Here is a 25,551-nt window from a genome sequence, read left to right on the forward strand (position 1 = left end):
TGCTGATGTCAGGAGATTAGAGCTCATAGACAGAGCAGAGGTGCATGATAACGCAAAACTATAGATAATTCTATTGCCCTACTCAGAATAAAAACTCCAAAATAAATGGATTGTTTTTAACATTCATTTCAACAAATGTCATCATTCTATGGGTAAACAAAAGAGGTGTCTGTGTGTGTGTGTGTGTCATTGGAGTGTGCGGCCCCTTCCTGAGTGGGAGGTTTTCTGTTTTTAATGTACATTTTCTTGCCTACCAGCACCTCCACCCGGATGTGCACGAGAGTTACCTGATTGTGTGAGTGTGTGTGTGTGTGTGTGTGTGTGCGTGCGCGTGCATGTGCATATAATACAGTATATCTATATCTATATCTATCTATCTATATCTATATCTATATATATCTATATCTATATATCTATATCTATATATATATATATATATATATTTATATGACTGGCATGAATAAAAAAATCATATAAAAAAGTTGAAAAAACAGTTTCTCTACTACTAATTTAGAAACATGATTGTTGATAAAAGGCAAGAAAATCCTTGTCTCATTTCTCAGTCCTGAATTTGTACCAAAACAGATTGAACCCACTATAGACAAACTTTCTCAAAGTTCTCATTTTAAACCATATGTCTATTAATACATACAGTAGGTTGTCAAAAGGTGACCAATCAAAACCCCAAACTTCAGTGGCGTGTATTGTAGGTTATAGGCTAGTTTTAGTTTTTCCAAACAAAAGTAGAAAAACATTGTTTAAAAGTAGAGGTGTAACATTTTATTTTTGCAATGCTTATGGCAGTTTGTGATAGTCATCCTGACCCATGGATTCGAGCTTCACAAAAGAAGAAGAAAGCGATTACATTTCTAATTCTAAGTTTCTAACCCTAATTGCATTGCATTCCAGAACATTCACACTTAGGGGTGCCACACATATAGTTTCTCATTATGATCCCCAGTGGTGCAAGTAGATTTACTTAAGTAGGCCTACTGTACTTTTTTTTAAGTACAATTGTGAGGTATTTGTATTTTACTTAAGTATTTCCAATTTCCAATGCTTTTAATTCTACTACTCCACTCATCCAAATTGTACTTTTACTCCACTACATTTATTTGAGCACTTTAATTACTAGCTACTTTGTAGATTTTGATTATTATTACAAAACATACATTAACCACTTCAGCCCTATTTATATTACATACATTTGAAAATAGACGATCTACAAGCTCACAATGCATCCTGGTGCAAAACATTGTGAGCTTGTAGATCTGCTATTTTCAAATGATTTTTATACATTTGAAAACTTGAAATGGGACATTCTGTATAGTGAGTACTTTCTACTTTTGGTACTTTAAGTAGACCTACATTTTGAATACAGGACGTATAGGCATAGGCCTACTGTAACAATAATTCTACATTGCAGTATTGATACTTTTACTTAAAAGTAAAACATTTGAGTACTTTTCCCCACCACTGCCCAATTGCATTGCATTTCTAGAACATTCACACGTAGGGGTTTCTCATTATGATCTCATTCACTACTTGCATCAACACGGTAGGGACTGACTGAGTTAATTGCACAGGATGTTAAGGTCACATCAGCCCGCAGGGTGCCAAACGCAGCGTCAGTCCACGATGCATGGCCACTGTACTAACAATGCAAAGTAGGCTAACATCCGGCACTAAAAATAGTACAAAGAAAGAAAGCTAAAAGCGAGTTGCCGTAATCAGCCGGCTTACACTTGTTATAATGCTTGTGAAGAAGAAATACATAAAATACATAAAACACCATTGCAAAAAAAACATAAGCCCACACAGACCCATCCCCCCTCCCCTCTCCACATCTGGTTCCACTCAGAATTCGGACTTTCGTTCGTGGCATACCAAAGCATCAGATTCTGTAATGTACAGTTTACGGCGTCATTTTATCAATGCAAAACATGACAGAAAGTTGGTATAATAAACACACATGTTCCAGACAGATTTGGACTGAACTAGTTTCCGAGTTTGTATGAATGAAAAACACAAGCGGTACTTTTTGCTAAGAAGAAGAAGAGCAAGGATAACATTGTCCTACCTGAAACGGTCCTCTTAAGTTCCAGACTAAAGACGAATAAATATAAAGTGCATTTGTAAAAATGTAGGCAGTTTTTCCATGTTTTCCTTGAATCCCTGTTACGATCACGGCCGTTGTTTTGCATGCTCACAACTGCAACAAAAAAAGAAAAGAAGAGTGAGCCGGAGCGACTTGCTGTGCTTTATATTTGGGGACGGATAGATGCAGTAGTGAGCAGACTGAGAGCAGCATGAATGTCTGTCTCAGTCCTAAATGAATGGAGTAGCCGCTGCAGCGTCACCAGTGCACGTCAGTGTTTGTAGTCTACTCTTTGCAACAACAACGCTGGATATGTCTGCGTCCAGTGGTGGAAAAACCACTCACATTTTGTACTCTGTTACAAGTAGCCTACAAAATGTGAGTAGGCCTAGTTTTGAAAATAAAAAACGCAAAAATATCTGTAACAAATCGAAGTCCCGAATTCTAAATTATGAAAATGTAAAGCTACTCCTTATGAAGAATGTCCAATTTCATAAGTTTCCAAATGTCTAAAATGTATAAAGATCTTTTGAAAATAGATCTACAAGCTCACAATGCATTGCATCACGATGCATTGTGAGCTTGTAGATTGTCTATTTTCAAATGGGCTGTAGGTCTACATTTTTTATATAGGGTTAATGTATGTGGTTAATGTATGTTTTTGATTGAATAATAATCAAACCCTACAAAGTAACTATTATGTCTAACCAAGTTTTCAAATTGTATTGGAGTAAAAGTGCAATTGTCTCTGAGATGTAGTGGAGTAGAAGTAAAGGTAAAAGAAATTGGAAATTTCTTGCCCATCAAGCTCTCTCTCTGATATCTGAGTTATTTGGGGTTACTTGGAAAAGTAAAGTACAAATACCTCAAAATTGTACTTAAGTAAATATACTTAGTTACTTTCCACCACTGGATATGTCCAACATCTGCCACGATGTCGGCTACAAGCAATTTGTTTGAGAGAGAAAAAAAAAAGAGAAAAAAATATATATAAACTTGGTGAACTGCCTCAAAATAAAGAAACGAATAGTAACATTTTTATTTCCAGAACCCATGGATAGCTATGTGTAATGTCATGTGAGAGCTTCTTGGCTGCCATGTAGGCCTACATGTAGCCTACGAGACAGCACTGATCAAGTGACGAAGTATTCATGCTGCCACATTTCCATCAAATGTATTCTACATTACAGGCCTGGCTACACCACGCTTTACAGTTTCTTACTGAACCCAATATCATCCCATTCTATTGTGTTAAACAGATCATGAACAGCAGGGGAATTTAATTCTAACAGCCAGGAATATGAGACAGTGACAGTCAAGTACCCAGGATGATGTTCTGATTTGGGGTTGATGTCACAATTACATTTGCATGAATGCACACAACAAAAGAGCAGCTCCAGGATATGTGGTACTACTAATTATAGTCTTGGTACCCTGGGTCTCCAATTAGAGGGATTTGTAGCTGCAAATGACTGATGGGACCGTCTCAGACAAATATAACTTCCTATGATGACTTGATCTATGGATGGATTGGTGGAGGCTATACAGTATCTTTAGTATCATGCACTAGTTAAAAGAGCACACCGCCAATAGATTAACGTTCCAGCTGTGATTCCAGGGAGACCCGTCTTGCATGGACTTCTGTCACAGGCATGGTACTGTACTGCCATGTATAAATGAAGCAAACCTGCCTAATAAATTAAAAGATAATAATCAAAGACGGTTAATGAAATCTAATAAAACAATTAAGACCAAACACAAACTTTAACCAATAGTATTTAATGGTTTAAGCAACTTTCTACCAAGGCCCAATCTCCCCCCAACAGTACTATTAGGCAAACCAGTCCTTTGCATTTAATTGGCCAAAAAATAAATTCAAATATAACTAAATAAATATGTGTTTATGGTAAGGGGCCAATCAAAAACAATATTAACAGTCCTAATCAAAGGCAACTTTAAAAACACAAAAGAACAGAATATCCCTCCATAAAACTGGCTAAATTGAAAAGTTAAAAAAATGCAAAGGGGATCATTCATCAACAGCTTCCCCTTCATTATCAAGTAACAGGACTCTAAAACCATTCATTAGAAAAACTGAGGTGGAACACTGCCACCAACTGGAAGTTATAAGCTTTGGTCACAGGAGCTTGACAAGGAGCTATGGGGATTGGGGGGGTAGCTTCTTGCCCTCCTTGTCAACTAGTATCTGGGCCTGGAATTTGAGGGGGGCAAAGAGAAAGCAGAACTGGGTTTTTTGGATGACAAAGTGCCATACATATTTAGGTTCAGTACAATGACAGGATAGACTGGTAATCTCGGTTGGGTTGAGGGGGGCCGAGAACAAACCAAAGCTTGGAACTTGGGGAGTTCACACTACCTTAGACCAGAATGCTTCATGCGAGTGTGTGTGTGTGTGTGTCTAGTTATAGGGCCTTCACCAGTCTATTCCATCTGGCCAAGCCGAAGCAGTTCCATACTTCCTTTATTTTCACTTTTACTTTTGCAGAAGAAATGTCCCATACACTGAACCACACTTTTCAAAGCAGTGCCTCGCCTGATTCCATGATGTGTGGGTTCGTCCAGGGCTTTGACCCCCAGAACAATGCCTCCCCCACTTGGGAGAGACGGACAGGAGAGCTGGGTGGGTGGACATGGTGGGGAAACGGAGGGCTACGGGCATTCCTCCTTTCGCCCAGTCAATGACCCTTCACCCACCCCCTGCCCATGTCCCGGCTGTTTCTCTTGGGCTTTACCGTGGCACGGTGGGATACTGTGGGGGTGGGGGGCTTGACCGGGTATCTGCCCTCCCTCCCTCACCCACCCTCCCGCCCTTACAAGTACTTAGGTCAGTCAGTTAAGGGGTGTGGGTTCAGTTTGAAGCACTGCTGTTGGATGTGGAGCTGGAGGTGGAGGCCATGGCCATGCCCGAGGTGCCAGAGGATGCCACCGACTTGCGTATGTGGGGCATCAGGAAGGGGTCACTGGCCAGTTGGTGTACGTCAATGCGGTCCTCCTTGCGGTAGACCAGACAGCGCCTTATGAAGGCCTAGAGGGAGACAGAAAGGTACATTTAGGCAAGAGAAAGGGATAAATGTGCAAAAGAACAAACTTGTACCGGAAGTCAGAAGTGGAAGTAGATGGTAGTAGGCAACCTTGGAATGATGTGTAACATGCAAGCTTCAGGTAGCTACACTCGAGAGGCTTGTACTCACCTGCACCACTGTGGGTGATATACAGTACATACTATGTATCAAGCAGATTACCAATTTAACCCACCTCACTAATTGTTCCTATAATTTCCTTATGCTAGATGCCTTCATGTAGATTACGTTCCTTATGTGGACTAATTTTCCATGTGGACTACGTTCCCTAATGTCTCACCTGCATGCGAGACTCCAGACAGACTATTTGCACAAAGACCTGTGTCCTATACAGTTTACTGCTCTTGTGCTCCATCTTATGTACAAGTCTGCACCTTTTGCTTTCTAACCCCAGCTTACTACGGCACTTATATGCACACATCTGAATATTCTGTATATTTTTAACCTAATGAAAATCAATACTTAATACTATCTATGGCATGTATTTTATATGCCATTCCATATGAACTGTATATATGTGGCCCCTTCCATAATTGTGAGAATATTGCATGTCTCCATGATAAACCATTTTATTAAAGGTCAGGTAATTATATGAAACTTGACATCACTCCCACACACCCATTATTGCCCATCTTCAGCTCAGCTACACATTCATACATTCAACTTGAATTAACAAGATGTCAAATTGTGTGCTTGCATTTATTTTCTGTACTGTGTGAACTTTAACAATATAAAAAAATATATTCTGTGTTTTTTCTCCGTTATGCACAACTCTGTTACATGTTCTATAAAAACGAAACAATCTCAGTCATTCAAAGCAGTCATTTATAAAGGGCGTGACCGCCACCCAGTGATGTCACTTACTTCCTCTGGTCACAAACATTTAATGAGGCATGTAATGCTTCTTCTGCCATTATTTTATACAAAATGTTTAGGATACACAAACAGTAGATTTGATCAAATCTGTTAGTGACATTTCAAGTGAATTTGTAATAATAAAAATCCTTTATTCTGTTTTAGATGTGTCATATGGTATCTGTTTTGAGGTTAGCACATGGAGTCAAGGAATAGAATTGTGGAAAATGGCAACCCCGTTAATGGTTCAATGAGACCGGTAAACGTTACATGCATCCACAAAGTGGGGAGAAATCACTTTGTGTCATCTCTTTGATGATATCCTCAAAATTATCCCACAACCAACCTCAGTGACGAGATCTCTCACACAAAGCCTGAGACCTTGCCCAAATTTGTGGCAATACGTCATAGTTACTTTGCAAGTTTATTAAAGACAAGACTGTCCCATCTGTCTGCCTGTGTCCCTTTATGCCAATCTATGGAAATGTCTGTTTGTCTAGGTCCCTTTTATTCCCCTAGGGTGTATACTATGAGACTTGTGTTTATTAGGGGCTCAGTGTCTCAAGTACACTTCGACACAAACTCTGGGGAGCCCGGGATCGAACTGCTTGCTTCTTTACTCTGGTGTAGGAGTCTAGCCTGTTACTCCCCAACGCCTGGTCGCAGAGGGACGCGAGACTCCTCTACGGATGCGTCTTGGCGAAACGCAGGCGGACGCTGTGTTCTGCGGCCCGCTCCGGTGGTCCGCGGCGACCCCGGCCGAAAAACGGCCGAAAAAAGCAATACCGTGAGCAACTTCCAGAGTATAGCTTTAAATGGTCTTCTAATGTGCTGGGCAGAAAGTAATATAAAGCAGTTCCTGAACACCAAGATAATATTCACCCTTGTATTTACATTTTGAAAATGTTTTCAATCCATTAGTCAGTTATCTGACTGAAATTGACTTGGGTAGTTCCCTGATTAGTTCCAGTCATATAAGGACATATCTCACCCTGAGCCTAGATTTTCTCCTAGCTACACACAAAGATACAGAAAACAACCGTGCTCATTTACAGGTTTGATAATGGCTTCTAACAGACCATACAAATGCGTGCAGTGTAATGTATTATGGGAAGCAGCTCACAAAACCTTTACTTGTGTTTAATGGAGACATTTGTGCTTATGGCAACGAAGGCGGTGAGAGAGATTATAGTACCTTAGCTTCAGGTGTAATGACTGGTTTGGGGGGAAACTGAACTTCTGTGGCTTTCAGTATGGTGTTTTCCTGCAAGATGTCTTGCTGAGACTGGTTATGACCAAAGGGCTGGACAGCGAGAGAGACAAAATGGCAGTCAGTAAAAACAGACAACTTTCAGTTATGAGAAAGGTGCACTTTCTATCACAAATTTATACCAAGTCTATTTGGCAGAGCACCCATCTTACCTTGCGACCGTAGAGACATTGGTAGAAAATTACCCCCACAGACCACACATCCACCTTATTGGAGATTTTGGGAGGCTCCTTCCCAACAACAAAACACTCTGGAGGCAGGTACCTGAAAGTCACAGGAAACAAGATTAACCACTTAACATAAAATGTTCTACATTCTTTAAAAGATTGCACAGATTGTAGATCTGCTATTTTCAAGGCTGTTAATAATGGGTTCTAATTATTTTATAACTATATAACTATAAATTACACAAATATCAGTGTGTGCATGCCCTTCACATATATTGAGACTCCAAACTTGGTGTGTGTATTGTCGAGGACCTGAGGTAGTGCCGGCAGATAGTCGGTCATATAGGCTGTAACGTTGGACGTTAATGACAAATATATTGTCAATCTACGATTGGATGAGTCCAATCATTGGTGGTTTTCGATTTTTGGGGCGATATTTGTCATTTTATTTTGCAAATGTAATGGTCTGCCCTTCGAGAATTCAACACTTAAAATACAGCCCAATTAACGTTGTTTTATTTTGAAGAGCCCCGGAAGCCATGTGCGTGTGCGCGTGTGTGTAATCTGACGAATACTTTATCATATTGTTTACCAACAGTCGCAAAACTAAAATCCTAACCGGCGCCGACAATCACGATTGAGTGTAGCCGTGAAAAAGAGCGTCTCTCGACCTTTTCGGCATTATTTGCACCGTATTCAGAGATACAGCTTTTTTTATGTTACAGTATAGAATAGGAGTCAATGGAGCACAGATGCTCCGTTTTGATTCTGTGCGCATTGCGTCATGACGTATGCACCAGCGTCTTTCACAAGCTCCCGCAGCAAGCGTCTGTTTACCTTGGCAACCATGACAACGCTAACACGGTGGAAGTGTTAAAGGTATAGCACAAAACAAAGCGTTTGTGAAATATGAAATCTTCTCTTCTAATAACGATATAAGGCACGTTCTTGTTGCACTAATTTCCGACGAGTCTAACAACAGCTGTCTCTGACCTGTGTCCCGGTATTCGAATGGAGTGGAGGAGAGCGAAGAAAAGAGGGAATAGCTTTTGCTTTCCTAATCGTCTCTTTAGTAGCTACTGAATGTTTTAGCGCAAAGCCTTGCTTCTATTTACAAAGACGGGCCGTAAAAACGAAAGTAAAACCATCTACAGTACCTGGTTCCAAATACTTGCTACTGTAGTTTGACTATGTAGGAACGCAACGCATTGTAAGCTTGAAGATCGGCTATTTTCGACATGCAAGCCACTGTACGGCGAATTATAAATTGAGCTGGGCTGTTCTCACATCATTTCATTTTCTAGCGTGATTATATCAGCAGGCGCAGATTTTTTGGGCTGACGGTGGTCGACGGACAGACGGATACTCTCTGACAATGAGTACAACAAGTTCAATGGGTATTGCATAATCGGGTGGGCATGCATTCCCAACTTGCACAGTAGGCTCGTGCCCCATGGGCACAGGTTCTGCCTTCAAATCTGGGATTCCAGGGTTAAAGTGACAAACATGAAGAGAGTTGTCAACACAAAACAAGATGAGCCGGGATTATAATGAAACCCTCACCAGTAGGTCCCTGCACCTTGTGATGTAAGCTCCATACCATCCACCGAGTTGTAGCTGTCATCGTCCATTATCTTTGACAGGCCAAAGTCTGTGAGCTTTATCTCCCCACAGGCTGTGCCGTTTACCAGGAGGATGTTACCTGAAGAGGATGAGAATATACAAGAACAGACTTCAGTCAGTCAAAATAAAAACGTCAAAGTATCATTGACCCCAAATCAACTCATTGACTGCCACATGACAAGATTGACAAGTTAGTTTATCCAATGCGCCACTGACAAGATCTCTCTTTATTTCATATTTATAAACAATATATATACATTTTTTTTTAAATCACCGCAACGTAGTGCCTAAGTGCCTCAAAAAAAAATGCTTCCTGTCTGAACCGGATACAGACACCGATTCTCCATTGACTACCAAGAAACCGCCTGTTTCTTGGTTTCCACTTCCTGCGCCGCGTTGTGATGCATTTCCTTGCAAACCGATAGCTTGTAGCTTGGGCACTGTTCGTCACGCTATCATGCAGTGTTTACCGATTCGCCTCCTACCGAGACTAGCACAATGATGTACATGATGGAGACGCCGCAAACCATGTTAAAAGTAGGGATGGTCCGATCAGGTTTTTTGGAACCGATCACCGATCACAAAAGTTTGATCACCCGATACCGATCAATCACCGATCCGATCAAGTTATTATTTATATATTATTTATATTTTCTAAATGTTAATATTTTAACTTTAATTAATTAATTCACTCATGAATTCATTTATATATTTGCCTTATAGTTATTTACCAGCATTACTATGTATTTATTATCATAGCAGTAACTAATTATTCCTTCAGCACTGTGGAAATCGATACCCCAAAATGGCCTCAAGTGGGCATACTGAACGGCTGGTTGATCAGATGCACCTTTCGGATCGGATCGGTGAATTTACCTTTTGATCTAAACCACCGATCACGCTTTGATCGGCCTGATCCGATCCATTGCCGATTGATCGGTAACATCTCTAAAAGGTAAGAAAATCATAAAATGGCCTGGCAGGGAAGCCTTAAAGTCGCAGTCTATGAGTTGATAGGCTATTTAAGCTTAGTACAGCGACAGCAGATTACAACGGCAACCGGAAATGATCAGCGCTCGATATATCAACCGGCCGCCGTAGTAGCCGTCTATACTACGCCAGAAGGTCCCTTTCCACGTTGCACCTACAACGCCTGCTGTGTAGACGCATGGGAACCAAAGCGTTCAGTAAAAGAGGCGGGACCCCGCTGCTGACGGCTCTTTGCTTAACAATTTGGACCGCATCAGCGATTGCGTCAAAGCAGCCGTAGTCCCGCCTCACGTTGCCGTAGTAGAAACTGGGAACTTAAATTCCCCAATAAGGCACAGGAAGGTAGCCTCAGAAGGCACAACTCAAGACCCACCAGGTTTAAGGTCATAGTGGATAATGGGCGGTCTGATCTCGTTGAGGTACTTTAGGGCGTTCACAATCTGCATGATGATGGAGCGGCCCTCCTTCTCCGACATCAGTTTGTGCTGCTTCAGGTAGAAGTCCAGGTCGTTGCCCTCGCAGTATTCTAGAACCGTGCAGAATCTGCTCCAAAATCAGGGAGGAAAATCTCAGAGTCAGCAGTGCTCACCACAGCTAGCTTAAAACAGACAATTCACATTCTCTGTTTGTGGAATAAGATATGCAAGCTGGTGACCATCCGAAATAACTTTCACTGTAATGAGCATGTACAGAACATGTTTCAAAGGAAGAAAAAAAGGCTGCATTCACAAGGATTCAGGAATACGGTAGACAGCAGACAAGATACCACCTTCTGGACAGAACAGGAACAAACAATACAAACAGTCTTACTGCAATGGATAGAATGGCAAAAAGTCACATTTTCTCATGATATTTCAATGGCTTTTCAAGGTGGTATCATAAAAGTCCAGGTGTTTCACTAAGATTATTAGCTTTTTATTATTGTTTTCTCCAAAGCAGTTATCAGTATACTGATACTGTATTGCCACAGCACCTTTTAATGTGTATATTATTGATGCAGTATTGATACTTTTCTTGTTTCTACCCTTAGATCTCCTTTTTTCCATTCTGCATTAGCCCAGGGAAATGTTCTGCCGGCCTCTCTTACTGCTCTCATCCACTAAAATTATATCCAGTTTGCCATCTACCGCTTCCCTGAACCCGTGAATGCAGAGGAAAAAGAGGAAAGGACTTACGAGTCAGTGTCAAGTGAAAAGTAGTCATAGAGTTTGACTATCCGTGGGTGGTCCAACTCTTTATGTATTCTATATTCCCGGCATGCGTGTCTGAAACAAAGAGGAAACTTTGTTTTCAAAATAGTACACATTTTGCTCAAGCTAATGGTAAAAATAAATAAACAGAAACACTTCCTGTATCAACGTCACTTGAAGCAGAGTTTTGCATGAAAAACTCACTTGTGGTAGTTTTCCTTCTTCTCATCCCTCCAGTTCTTGTTTAATTGGTGGATTTTTACTGCAGCGTACCTTTGCTCTGTTAGGTCAAAGGCCTGGAAAGATAGCATCATTTCCAAGTTAAGACATATTTGCCATCTGTTCTAGACATGTGATTTAAAAGTTCTAGGTTCATTCATCTTATTCTTCCCATACAGAGATTAAAGTAAACTTTTGGTTTTGTACTCATCTTAAAATCTGGCACGACCATTTACTTCTAAATATTTATGTTGAAAGGAACCCATGTTTCCCATTTTGTGGAAATCATGGAATGCAGGCGCTTGGTGTGTGTGTATAAAAATAAACAGTAAGATTTTAATGTTATGATAACTTGTATGAGATAAATGGGAAAATAAAGTCTGCAAACTGATGAATGCTCCCATGAACATTTATTGCATTACCACCTAAAAATGTTTTGTTTTCTTTTTAATGTACTGTATGAGATTAACATGTAACATTCTTGGAGCAGTGGTTCTCAAACATTTTCATGGCAGGGACCCCAAAACTGACATTTGGCTACAAGAAAAAAGATTTCTCAAAAATATAGCTGATGTACTGTACAAGCTTGCAACTGGTCTTGAAGCACTGCGAGCTTGTAGATCAGCTATTTTTGACCATAAGATAGGGTTAAAGTGGTAAAACTGATTTTTATGTCATGTTAAGTTATTTTGTTGGAGATTCCCTGGAAACCAGTCCAAGAACCCCTGGGGGTCCCCGGACCCCACTTTGAGAACCTCTGCCCTCCAACACTCCTGCTCCACACACCTTGTAAACTTCACTGAAACCTCCCCGTCCAAGTAAATGGAGCAGCAGATAGCGGTCATTAAGCGTAGGGTGGTCTTTGAATCTGTGCAGAAATCAAAACAATGTAGTCATGAGAACCCATGAACCCCTCCAGCAAATGAGAGCATACAATACTGTGGGAGTGTTGTGATGGTAAGGAAGAGGGCACGCACTGGGAATTATCTTCATTGTGGATCCTCTTCAGCTCACGAATGTGGAGGTTTCGCACTCGCTCCAACCTCTCCAACTCTGCCTGGATTTCGGCCTCCTCCTGGAGAACACAGTGTTGTTAGAGGGACAAAAGAAAAGTTAAACTAATGCCAATAGTTAAGAAATCAACACTTTCATAATCAAACAAGATCTTTAAAAACAAAATATGGGCCTCCAAATTGATGGTTGGTTAGATAGATACACATACACACAGCCAACAGTCAAGAGCCAAAACAACCAACATTTGCTTGTGGGAATTCCCCACTTGGACAGAGGATAATGAAAGCATTACCTTCTTAAGATGACACAGTCTTAGCTTGAAGATCTCTTCTTGCTCGTGATACTCTGCCTGTGTCAACCTGAGGAACACAGAAAAAGTGTGTGTGAGAGAGAGAGAGCGAGAGGAAAGAAAGACACCCAACATCAAGGAAATACAATTTAACTTACGCTTCATTCTCTGCTCCATTGGTCTTGCTCTTGCGCTTGTTCTGCTCCAGGCTCGGAGGTGGCGTCTGGGCCATGGACGGTGGCTTGCGCTTGGCCAACAGCTTCCTCTGCCTCTCAATGTCCTCTCGCTGGGAGTTGATCCTTTCTTGTTGCCTGGAAACGTACAGACGGACAGGTGAGGAGGGGGTCAGGTGAGGAACTGCTAGTTCAGTTTAAGTCGCTCACAAATCACAGAGGAAATAAATTGAAGCATGGCGTTATAAAACACAGATGCTCACTTGATGAGATTCTGAAAGGCATATCCATCCGTCCACTGCTCTGTGAAAGACGCCCCATGTCTTACTGTGGTGAAGTGACCAAGTCGCAGCCGATCCTGCATGCTCTTATCCCGACACGCCATCTTCTCCTGCTTGGACTGAGAGTAGATAATAAATAAATGTGTCAAATCCCATGCATATTTGTATAAATGATTTTCTTCTCTTTAGACTGAGCTCGCTTTTAAATGGTTGTTGGATTATTATTGCAGCAACATACTTTCTCAATCAGCAGCTTCTTGGACATAGTCACACATTTGTTTAAGCGTTCCTTGTATCGCTCCAGCATCCGCTGCTGTTCATCAATCTGTCTTCGTAGATCACAATTTGCCTAGAGCAAAACATACAAGTAAAAATATGGATTATAAAACAGTATGTATGCCGATATAAAAATCAAACATGAAAACTAACATGCCTTGGCTGAAACAAAAAGACTTGCTAGTCCCATGGGGAAGATGATAATAATGATTATGGTGTCTTCATTACCCGCAGTAAATCATCTATTCTGCCCTCTTTCTTCTCCAAGTCAGAGTTTTTGTTGTTCTCCAATGCTGTTAATTTCTCCATGGTAAGGTCGGACTATAGGATACAAAAGAGAGGCAGGGAAAGGGAAGGGGTGAAATGAAAGCAGAAGAATATTGGATCAAACTCTTACACAAGGAAAAAGCTAGCTGTGCATAACTGTAGTCCCAGGTTTCCAGAAGGTGACATCCCGGTTTCCTGTTACTGTGACATCCCTGTTCCCTGTTACGGCATTATTATGCTTCATTTAGGACTGTCGTTCAACATCGAGTGTATAGAATAGGCAATAATGCAACAGTACAATTACGACAACTTGTGAGAGGGCATTAGCACTTGCCTAACTTCATCATTATCTTAACCCATTTAGGCCTAACCTATAGAATAGGGCTAAATCAGAAATTAGCCTACAAAACAAATATGTTGCTACATACTGTACATGTACTGTAAGCCCCTCCCAGACAGCAAAATGTGTTCCCGGCCTGAATGGGTTGCCCTTGTTTTGAATGGTGTTGATTGATTGGAGCCATTATTTACCAAGACAGTGATAATTGATGGCTTTTCTTACTAATCTCTTTGAAAACTTTCTTAATTTTCATTCCTCTAGTGGAGTCATGTGCTCGCCGAGTAGGCTATGTGTCAGGTTTCTATAGTTACAGCGATAGCACGCGGTCAATGAAGAATAGGAACGAGATAACACAAATGTAGTAGTAGTGTTTTGCTTTACAAATTGTCAAGTGTGACGCACTTTGCACCTATGATTGTCTAAATAAATAATGAGACTAAATAAGTCAACATGTGAATACAGCATGATCTCAATGGAAGTGTCATTTAGAAATGAGATGTATAGATGTATGGGATTTTTTACGATTAGTCGTGCAGCCCTACTATTTGAACTGGAAACATCTTCATATTCTTTCCTACATACAGTACGTGTTTCTGGTGCCACAGCCACGCCAATGAAACAAAGCCATGGGAAATGATCCCGAACAGGAAATGGGTATGCACTGGTACTAGAGTTCTCCACAGAGCCTATAACTGTTTTCAGGTTTTAAGACAGACACATAGCTAGCCGGTATAGGATGTGATGTACCTGTGTGCCTTTGTGGAGCAAATGAAGCAAGGTGGGCTTCAAAGAGCACAATGAGTGCTCCGTGTTGACCGAGCTTATAGAAGAGGGGCTTCCCTGCTGCACCTGCAGGGCAAAAAAACTAAACAACTTAATGACACTTAATGACAAGCACCTAATGTCATCAAGTCCTTCAACAACCCAAATCGTTGCTCCACATTTTTATAATAATGATAAAACGGAGTGGACGGGAGCAAAGAAATGTGTATAAACAGAAAAAACAAAAAAGCAACACAGAAAAGAAGGAAGCCAAGCATGCTCACCGTGACAGGTGGGTTGGAGAGGGAATGTTGTGGGGAAGAGCGGACCACTGGAGGGATCCCCCTGGCGGGACTGGTACCAGGACCACTACCTCCCGCAAACTGACAGACCAGACCAGTGAGACAGGAAGAGAGGGTGAAAAGCACTTTTAATGGAAAGAGTTAAAGCTAAAAGGAGGACGTACAGTACTGTTTTTGTTAGGACGAAAGAATGGAATGTTAGGTGCCCAAGTCTGAGCTTCAACGATACTGAACGGACAACTAAGCACATACAATCTACTGTCGAGTCACTCACCTCAAAATAATCGCTAATCTTGAGTCCCCTCGCTCCTGCTTTGCCTGGAATACACAGAGATAGGGAGTGAGGAAAGGTTTGGCGTTTTTTACTTAATAAAAATCTGTCTATGGAGGAATGGTCAAAATCACCTTGGCTTCCATCAAAGGGGTCACCTTTCCGTTTTCTTGCTCTCTGGTCATTCGCTTTTTTCTCTGGAGTCTATTAAGAACAGTAATGGCGCAAATGAATTAACCAACAATACCACAATAAGACGAAAGTGAAGAGATATGCATTGTGAATTTGAAACTTCCGGGACATAGCAGACCATCGACTGACCTCCATCTCTTTGTCACTCAGAGAGCCCACGCTGCATAGACTCTGATTAGATGACTCATTCTGGCCTGAACCCTGTTAAAGACCAACGAAAGAAAAAGGAAAAAAGAAACAGACAAAAACAGAGCAATTAAATAAGAATCCCTCTCACTGAATTATCCATTGTAAGTGTGTGGTTTTCTATACATTGAGCAGTAGATGTGCGTGAGTACATTGGGCAGTAAATGTGAGCATTGGTATCACTGAGCCGTGGAGGAGGGAGTCGAGTACCGGTATGCATGTTGAATTTACAAACCGCAACCAACTCTCTAAGGTACTGAACTTTCAGATTTTAACACTGATTTGTATCTCCTGGGCTTTTGAACATGCAGTGCGTGGTATGCATTTCAAGGGAACACAATTTGAGAGAGAAAGTAAAAAGTGAGAAAACTGAGTTGGAGTGGAGGAGGTTCGTTTATTTTCAACATCAGCTGCAAACTGCAACTACAGTACATCTATAAATGGGTTCTAAGGTCAGTTCCCTAGGTGATGCCTGTCAGTCAAATGAATTACATCAGAATTCAGTGGGCTCTGTCCTATCAGGGAAACGTACTTAGTCATTCCGGGCACACTAGAGCTCTCTCGTTGAACCCTCCCAAAATGGCTGAACCATCAGGCATGCTGGTGGGGGTGTATTCATCCCCCTGGCTGTCACCTTTAGATAATGTCATCCATTTTATTCCTTTTCACCATGGTCTCACTGTTCTTTTGTCTCTGGAGAGGGCTAATGAAAGATGCTCTGCCCGAGCCAAGAAAGACAGGTTGTTCTTTAACCGATCAAATTCTTGGGGTCTTTGATCAGTCGTATTCAAAAGGCAACACGTTTGCCAATCCTCTGAGCAGGACCTGCGCATTCCACCAACGTAGGTGAGCTAGTTCTTTGTCCTCACAGGATATCAATTCCCTCCTTTCTCTATACTTTTATGCCAACTGAAAAGAGAGCAGCAGAGCCTTGGGGCTGTTCAAGGTCAAGGGGAACAACAGAGTTGCTCTATGGTATCCTGGGGCTTTTAGATCACCAACCCAAACCTCTCTCTGCCTCTAAAGGCTCTAATACACACTTCTCTCTATACACTGCATCCCTTGTCATACAGGGTGGCTGTGGCACGATGCCTTAGTGAAATCCGCCATTTTCTCTGCGGCAGCAGCCATGCCATGCTCTGGGCTCAGCTCTGCCTATGGCTGGCACAGGGCCCACTCCTGGCGCTGACTCGCGCTCCCTAACTGTTCCAAGATCACCTTCCACAAAGGCAGCTCCATCCGTGTACCAGGCTAGAAATGTAAAAGACAAAAATACTACCACCACCTGCACCTGGTCAAGGACCATTTCTACATTGCTGCCCTGGCTTTCCCTCTTCCTCCCACGTCAGTCACGTCGGTGGCCTTTTTGGCAGGCATCGCCACTTGCATATGCAGCCACTACATCATGAGCCAAGAAGAGATGATGCCATGTCATACCAGCCAAAAACACAGACACAGCTCAACCTTCTCCAGAGACAGACACAGAGAGAGAATGGGAGTGGGGTATTGCTTGTTGCAGACCAAGCAGCAAAATAACACTGAGGCGAAAACAGACAAAGAGAGGAAGGCAGACACAAAGAAAATCTGTGATCGGGGGAATCAGTGGCTACGAGTTCTTTGATAGAAGGGAGGTCCTTCACTTCCACAACAACAAGCGTAACACAAACCTTGGCCACGCCGACCCCAGTGAAGCGAGCCTCCAACAGCTCCTGCCGCCGGGGGTCCAGGCTATGCAGTTCTTCCATCATGGCTAGGCTACAGATACAAAAGAGAAGAGATTACATGTTGTGGGATCTGGAATATTTAAGTGGGAGTGACAGAGATCACTGCTTCAAATGTACTGGTTGTGATGAGTCATGTTTGTGTCTTGCTATATGGATGTGGAAATTTCCTGCTCTGAGTCATCCATAAACCTGACACTAGGGCAAAATGTTTCGCCATTCTTTATTATAAATGATCAATAAGGACTAGATCCTGTAAGCGCCCAAGTGGAGTTTCACAAAAGCACACAGCTTTTTTTTCTTCTTTTTTTTGTATTTTATTTTTTTTGTCATAGATGCAGGCAGAATCTTCAATGCCTGGGAAAACTGTAACATCATCTGACATAATGCTCTTGCTCTACCATTACAGGCCTATATGGCGCTAGAGTTATTATGTCACTAATGATGTAACTGTCAAACATATTCACAGCGATGGAAAAGAAAGGCCAACTTGGTCTATTATAAACAATAGGTGAATTACGTGAAGTGCCTAGCTGTCTTTCTATGCTGCCTGATCAGAGGTTATACACCCAAACCTGACTGGTGTCATTGTCAGACATGTCTTTCAAAGCCCCAAATGTATATAGTTACCATTTAGAATTACAGAACATTTAGTGATTCGTTGAATGTGACTGTTCTCAAAGAGCATTGGGCTTGGTGGCCCCGTTATGCTGACCAGCATAACTAACTAGCCACTAGCCAGTGCCACCAGCTGGGTTAGCTAGTTAGTGGTTATCAACTAACCAGCTTGTCAATGTTAGCAAACAACAATTAGCATTTCAGTAATGTGGCTAACGACGGCTAGCAGGTTGATTTAGCGTCCTAAGTTAGGGTTTTTAACTAATTCAGTTTAAAGAATCGTGTCCAGTCCGTCAACCACACAGGGCCAGTTCACGAAGGACGTGGTCAACAAAAAAGTATGACATTTCACACTGTTCACAGAAAGAAACGATTTCGCCAGATAACAGATCCAGCTATCGTTAGCGCTAGTTAGCCAGCTGGCTAACAACGGTGTAACATCACAAGCATACGACTAGCTAACTAGTGGCCGAAGCCTATAACTAGCTAACTATACCAGGTGGCTAACTAGTAGCTGATCTACAAGCTCACAACTATGCGACGGTAGGTCGGCTACTAGTTAACCATCTGGCTAATAGTGTTAATATCAAAAGCATCCCGTCGGTCCAGTGTTGTCAAACCACAGCGCCTGGGTGATGGAGTGGCTGCTGCCAAGTTATCAACGTTGGCTTTCTGTTTGACAGCCCGTTAACTACTTACTGTAATAATAAAGTCTCTTCCACGGTCCTCCTGAGGGCTAGTATTTGCCCCTCTATGAAAAAACAGTCCCCGTTATCGGTGTCTCCCCCCCGTGCTAAGCAGACACTCCCAGTCCCAGGCAGCGAGGAGGCCGCGTCCACATCCACGCCTGTCGCCTGCTGATCGCTACCGCCTTAGAGCAGTGCAGACCCGGGCGAGCACAGACAGCGCTCCACAGTCACACGATGGAGGATTCCCTTCCGAGGCCCCAGAAAACCTGGGGTATCCCCTAACCCGCCTTTCTGCACTCCTCACGCGGGTATCCCCATGATCACGCTCCTTTTAATGGAAGACCATACCGTCCCTGTGTCGGTTGCCTTGTCCCACACAATGGCCACCCTCTAGTTTGCTGTTGTAATTTGGCATGGATTGACTTATTTTAAGCGACTCCCTGTCTTTCTTTCTCCCTGGTGTGTGAGATGGATTCGGGTCCTGGTTTTGTGCTGCTCGATCAAAAACAAAGTTCGGTTCCAGTCGCCCTCGATCCTCGCCCCAGGGAAAACAATCTGCTACGGAAGTTCTGTTGTTGTAATCGTTTCAGCTTAATCCGGATCGATTCGGTTCGGTTCTCATGTTTTTTGCAATGTAAACAATAATCAGTAAATCTCATATTTTCTCGTGAGATTGTTCAAGTATTTGGCTCCTCACCTTCATTCCGTCCACGCCTGCCCCCAAATCTCTCGTCTAGGCCAATTACAATTCAAGCATAAAATTCAAGTCAACGCCCCCCCCCTCCTTATAAAGTTTGTCCATTATATGCATCTGCAATCAATGTCAAATTGTGACATCAATTTGAAAGATTTAATCTTATTTCACCAGTTTGCTCCATGTCCAGATTACCCACAGATGCTCATATTTTAAAGCCTAAAGCAAAATATAAGAAACAAAAACATGTGCCATTATGGGTCAATATAGGATGTAATGATGTAATATTTTTAGATGCATTTTGGTCAAATATTTTGACAGGGGCAGTGATGCACAAGGCACAGTAGTGGCGTTCGGTCCTGCATGGTGCCGATACGCAGACAAGAGTGAATGTGATAGAAATGCAGACTATTAAATTAAGGCATATCAAATAAATTAAAATGTCTTTCCTCTGATCTGTGTACCTTAAAAGTATGCAAAGTTGCAAACAATAAAGTAGACTTGCAATTGCTGTTTTTTATTATTATTCATTTTGAACATAAGCAGGAATGGAGGCCTCTTAAAAAAACATTTACATTAAAGGTTTAAAACAATAGCTCATTAGAAATATCTGTTCAGTCCTTTTCCATTTTGAGTGGGCTAGGACACTGGCCATAAACCACATCCATCAACATCTGAGTGACTGCAGCAGTACCATAACAAAGTTCTTCTTAAATTCTTGGTGACAATCACTGTGGCAACTCTCTTGACTTTCATAATGGACTGCACCAGCACCACCTTGTGATTCACTCTCAGCTTTTATTGCAGTTGAGGTGTAAAACACCAAGTCCTCTTCAGGTGGCTTGGCTCTGTGTTCAAAGTTGCTCAGAGTGAGCCTTCAGGTGGAGCCTTGCGGTACTTGCATTGGATCCAAACCCTGTACATGGTTAGCTGTTTGCCTCGGTTCACCTGTAGCCTCCTGTCTACAAGATTCTGCACTTTCTCAAGCCCTGCCTCAGTGAACATGTCATGGAGCTCATCTGGAAAGAGAAAACACACATTTATAAAAATGTCCTTGCAATATGGACATGTGCACTAAGTCACTAACTTTTATTTTTACCTTGAGTAAAGAAATAGACTCGTGTTCCATCACCCCGGACATAAAAGTTTTCTGACAAACATCTCCCTAAAAGACAAAACAAGAAAACACTTACACATCAGAATAATTATATACAACAAAATGGAGACATCTAAACCAATATTTAACAATCTATCCAACACTTATTGTCCCTTCACTGATATTTACAATCTTTCTAACCTTTCTTGAAGCGCAGCTGTGCCATGTCATAGCGTCCATAGTCCCTGAGCATCAGCACTCCCCCTGGCTTCAGCAGCCGAGATAATCTGTTAATTGATGCTTGCATTCTGAGATGGAGAAGGTTTGAAAAAAATCAGTATTACATTCAATGACACAAACAGGATGAGAAACAGAGAGAGAGAGCTCTTACTTGTCAGGATGCAAGGCTGACAGCACAAAGATTAGTACTACAACATCCAAGCTTCCATCAGGGACAGGGTAATAGGCTTCCACATCACTCAAGTCATGAACAAAGGCATGACAGCGTCCAGGGTCATACTCGGTATTACTCTAGTGACAAAAAGGCTATGTTAATTTATCATTTCACCCAAGATGATTCTGATGATTTATCGCCACACCATTCCCCCACTTCCATTAACTTATACCTTGACTAGCTCCACAGCAGTGCTGGAAAAATCACAGCAGTAAACAAAGAGTCCAGGGTCACTGCAAAAGACAATCATAAGACACATGCTACTCAATCACTGAAATTCTATAGGGTATAATTATTACAAGAAAGGTGTGCTCAGTCGAGCACAAATCTCAGTCAGGAGGCATGCCCTAATAATAGCGGTGTATACAGTAAAGCCCTTTGCACACAGGACAGTTGCGTTTTTTTCATTTGCTGCATGAATAAAACGCATTGGATTTGGTGTGCAATGCTGTGCGGAATCGGCGCTGCGGATCCCAAAAGGAGTCATAAAAGGAGTGATGAGTTTTTAACCGCATGCGACAAGACGCACGAATTGAACTGGGTTCGATCGAGAAAAAAAAACGCACGGCCGCAGCCACTCGTCGCACGGCCAATTCGGATCCTGTGTGCATGAGGTCGTAGAGAATCATTGTTTTCTTTTTAAAAAAATGAAATTGTCCGTTTTATCCATGCGGATAAACGCGCCTGTGCGCAAAGGGCTTTACATTTCTACCATCAGCTGTGAAAGCATAGCATGTGATTACCAGTTTTTCTTTTTTACTGTTCTCCTCCCAGGTTGTCCAAATCACGCAAAACGTATTACTTTCAAATGCAGCATGCTCGTGCGGAAACTGATTTCAAAATTCCACTGTATTAGGGTATGTTAGTTTTGTCGCACACCTTTGCTGTTAATAGGGTTAAAAACGGACTTAATACAGCTCAAACTGAGTTGAATGTCTGTGGTCAATAATACAATAATATGGCTATATTGTCATGTTTATTTTGGTGTAAATCTAATTAATGTCTGTCGGCTTGTACTCACAAACTTGCATACTGTATCTGTGATTGGCTAGTTCTAGGACACTTATCCCATAGCCTGGAAAGAAATTGCTTTGCGATAATAGGAAGAAATTATAATATTTGTCAACCTTTTCGAAAAATATACAAGAATTGAATACAATATTGGCCTGCTGTCTGTGGTGCACAATACATACTGTTCTGTCCAGTAGTATGCACGATTAGCTGCAGGCAGACACACACAGTGTTGAAAGTTAACACTTTACAAGAGCTATTAAGCGCAATACAAACTTCTTTCCTTCCGACATCCAAAACTTTCTTCGAAAAGGGAGGTGATATAACTACAAATTGTTCAGTTCCAAAAAACGAACTAGTTCACATTGATTTATTTTTATGAACTATTCCCCTATTCCAAAATATTATTTGTCTTTAGAACCTCCTCCTACCATCCACCCACCTTCTAATTTTTGGCATTAAGAAATGGCCACATTCTAGCAGGTTTATTCAGCAACATGCAGTGTGAGCATTATTATTTTTAACACCAGTAGGAGTAGCAACGCTCACAGATTATTATAGTTTCAAACAGATACGTTCAGTCACGTTCAATGAACACTCTTTTAGCAACACACAAGACGGGGCCGAACACATGATATCCGGTTATTATTCTCTTATATATACTCACTTGTTAGTCTTCATAATTGGAAAAACTGTGTTGCCCACGCCACAGCCGACCTGCCCGATGAACATAAATTTGCAATGTATTAATGCTTATTACACCACAACTTGTAGCACTCAGTATAACCAACAATAATGTACCAATTAGCTGTCATTTTCACAAGAAGATCAGGGATCCTAACAAAGAAAACTATAATCGCACAGCTTTCCAATCAAGAGTTTTTGCTATTTGCCAACAACTAGCCCTTACCCGTTCAAAGATATGAGTTCCGAAATTATGTGCAGTGTGTTGGTTATGGGATGTGCACTGTGCACAAAGTATATGAGGGATGAAAAGTAACTTTAACTGGTGCTTGCATGATAATATATAGGCACATCAATGTAAGAAATACCCGTTTCGTTTAATGGCTACAGAGATACTGTGTATCAATCTGCATGATTTTTGGACAACATCTGTAACAGGGCCAGACAACGCCCCTCCCCGCCCGCCAGCGCACCCACCCACCCACACACACACACACACACACACACACACACACACACACACACACACACACACACACACACACACACACACACACACACACACACACACACACACACACACAGAGCTGGTTAAACATGTTGCCTCATGCTAGATGCAGAATAGATAGTAGATACACCATAAAAATGCTAATATACAGCATATGATTTGTGAAAGTGACAAACGGGCTTCACAGTTATGTCAGGTGTGTTCATATGCTAATGGTGATGCGATTTCAAAAAATTATATGTTTGATGTGTACAGTTCAACATGTTTGTCTAAATAATGATCACTGTGCCTTGTTTAAGAGATCTGCTCCAAAATATTTTCTAACCTCCAGAATGCGGTATGTTGCAGAGGAGCCTGGGAAGTCACCAGCATTTGGAGACAGAGAAGTGACCTCCTCACTTTTTCTATGGTCCTGGGGATTGTCATTGGAGACTTCAGGTTGGGCTTCATGGTTGAGACAACACTGTGGGGCCAGCTCTGGGAACTCGGTGAAGAGCCAGTGACGGTCTTTGAAAAAGCGATTTTCATGGATTGTATAAAAGTCATTCCAGTACTCATTTGCCCGTGAGTCATATTCTTCTGTAAAAGGAACAAAGTAAGACAGTTTGAATTTGAGCCAAAACTATTTACTCAATACTCATATGAACCCCATAGCAATAACATTTGTTGAGTAGCCTTGTACTATTTAAGCACATGGACAACCAGAGCACATGGACATCACATCCTATTCTGGGCATGTCATAATAGGAAATAGATGAACAGTGACAATTGACAAAAGTAGCCAATCTACAAGCTCACGATGTGGTGCGCATTGTGAACTTGTAGATAGCTATTTTGAGCAAAGATATTTGGTGTAGAGGGAAAAAAGGTGGGGATCAAGTATAGAACACTGGGGTACTCAACTCAAATTGAGTTAGTAAAACCTAGCCTAACTAAACATTTAGAGGTGAGGATGGAACCAATTAAAAAAAGGAAAGTCTAGGAGCAAACAGAAGCCACGTCTACAACATGGATAATGACACATTAACGAACATCCTAAATCCCCAGAAATGTGTAGGTGTACTTGTGTGTATTTAGTTTAACGTTCTACCTGACCCAAAGCTCAACTAAAACAGACAAATGAGGCTGAACTCAGTAGACAGTACAACTTGGTCATCTACTCCTAAATGAACAATCTCACTGAGAGATCCCAAATCATTTAATGATTAATGATTGCCATGAATGATTCTGAACTACCAAAACACAACCTTGTTTTTCTGCAGGAAGTGGGTTACTGTTCTCTAGAACCTTCTTCTTAGCAGCTGCCTCTTGTTCCTCTGTCCATTCCACATTGTCCCTGTAGAGAATTCAGAAGAAAAAATAATTAACTCAACATTATTTTGCCATAATGTATTTATTCAAAAGCCATGCCAGTCTTTTGGTTCCCAAATGTAAATAACGCCAACGTTTTATTTTACTCAAATCTGCATGTCTGTCATCACTGATGCATGTCTGTCGCCTGATAGCCATTCACATCAGCAACATCTGTCGTGCTGTGGCAGTGGAACTATTTTTTACAAACCATGCGTTGTGCTGGAAGACTTGACGTGGGTCTGTCAAGAAACGTGTGCCGAACTGAGGGCGTTTCACATCTTCACTCGAAGATTCTGGCACAATTTGCCCAGCTTCCATGCTTTCCTTCTCCACTGCTCCCACTGCACCGGGCGCTGCCATGTTGGATTGACGCAGGCGGAAGGCACCAAGACCATAGAAATTGAGCTAGAGCATAGCATAGACCTAAACGATCTAGAACGCGTTCATTCACAAATGAGCCTTTAAATTAATCAATGTATGTATGCTTCTTCTTGTGATTTACTATTGTTCAATTAGACTGTCAATACCACTCTATAATATGTGTAGGATATTTATTATTTATATGAGGCAAACAACGGGCCAACGACTCAATATTTCTTTCTGTTTGAGGATCAGTGCGCTGTTTTCACAGCAGATGGCGACATACTCCAATATTAATGTTGACAGAACGAGCCAGATGGTCAGTAATGTGAGGTCCACCTGGAGGGCAAGAAGGGGATGATACTAGAGTTGTTTATGACTTTTGAAAAATAAAAGACAGAAGAAAAATATTACGTGGTAAATGATAGATGTGTAACAACTGTAAGCTCTATGAAATGAGTAGACTGGTTTAAAATGACAGCTCATTGTCAGATCAG

General features: G+C 41.6%; 2 protein-coding genes across 3 annotated transcripts in view; both read right to left on the reverse strand.

Moving 5' to 3' along the window:
- The window catches only part of mrc2 (mannose receptor, C-type 2), a gene marked incomplete at both ends in the record, with an annotated part of 40,497 nt that extends 38,293 nt beyond the window's left edge, over positions 1–2,204 (reverse strand). Inside the window, one exon of the mRNA XM_080724259.1 lies at positions 2,081–2,204. Within this exon, the coding sequence (XP_080580385.1) occupies positions 2,081–2,204 (124 nt within the window). The remainder of the gene's footprint in view (positions 1–2,080) is intronic.
- A 2,744-nt stretch (positions 2,205–4,948) lies between these two features.
- Positions 4,949–25,047, reverse strand: tlk2 (tousled-like kinase 2). Of its 2 annotated transcripts, XM_080725108.1 has the most exons (28): positions 24,903–25,047; positions 24,589–24,677; positions 23,667–23,920; positions 22,817–22,866; positions 21,311–21,371; positions 21,076–21,215; positions 20,886–20,992; positions 20,688–20,753; positions 17,534–17,616; positions 15,810–15,881; positions 15,623–15,692; positions 15,492–15,535; positions 15,200–15,298; positions 14,901–15,002; positions 13,775–13,867; positions 13,509–13,619; positions 13,253–13,389; positions 12,975–13,127; positions 12,820–12,886; positions 12,491–12,588; positions 12,300–12,381; positions 11,499–11,590; positions 11,280–11,369; positions 10,478–10,647; positions 9,055–9,193; positions 7,477–7,588; positions 7,250–7,357; positions 4,949–5,144 (listed from the first exon to the last, which is right to left on the reverse strand). In XM_080725108.1, exons 1-28 carry the CDS (start codon positions 25,010–25,012, stop codon positions 4,968–4,970), a joined length of 2,976 nt encoding a protein of 991 aa, XP_080581234.1. In that variant the 5' UTR covers positions 25,013–25,047; the 3' UTR covers positions 4,949–4,967. The 2 variants fall into 2 exon arrangements, with proteins under 2 accessions (XP_080581234.1, XP_080581233.1); XM_080725107.1 differs by lacking the exons at positions 20,688–20,753; positions 20,886–20,992; positions 21,076–21,215; ... (3 more) ...; positions 24,589–24,677; positions 24,903–25,047 and adding an exon at positions 18,905–19,517 and having other exon boundaries at positions 17,534–17,621.
- Between the last annotated feature and the right edge of the window lie 504 nt (positions 25,048–25,551).

Source organism: Nannobrachium achirus (genome assembly GCF_963921795.1).
Source record: "Nannobrachium achirus genome assembly, chromosome: 4".
Taxonomy (NCBI): Eukaryota; Metazoa; Chordata; class Actinopteri; order Myctophiformes; family Myctophidae; genus Nannobrachium; species Nannobrachium achirus.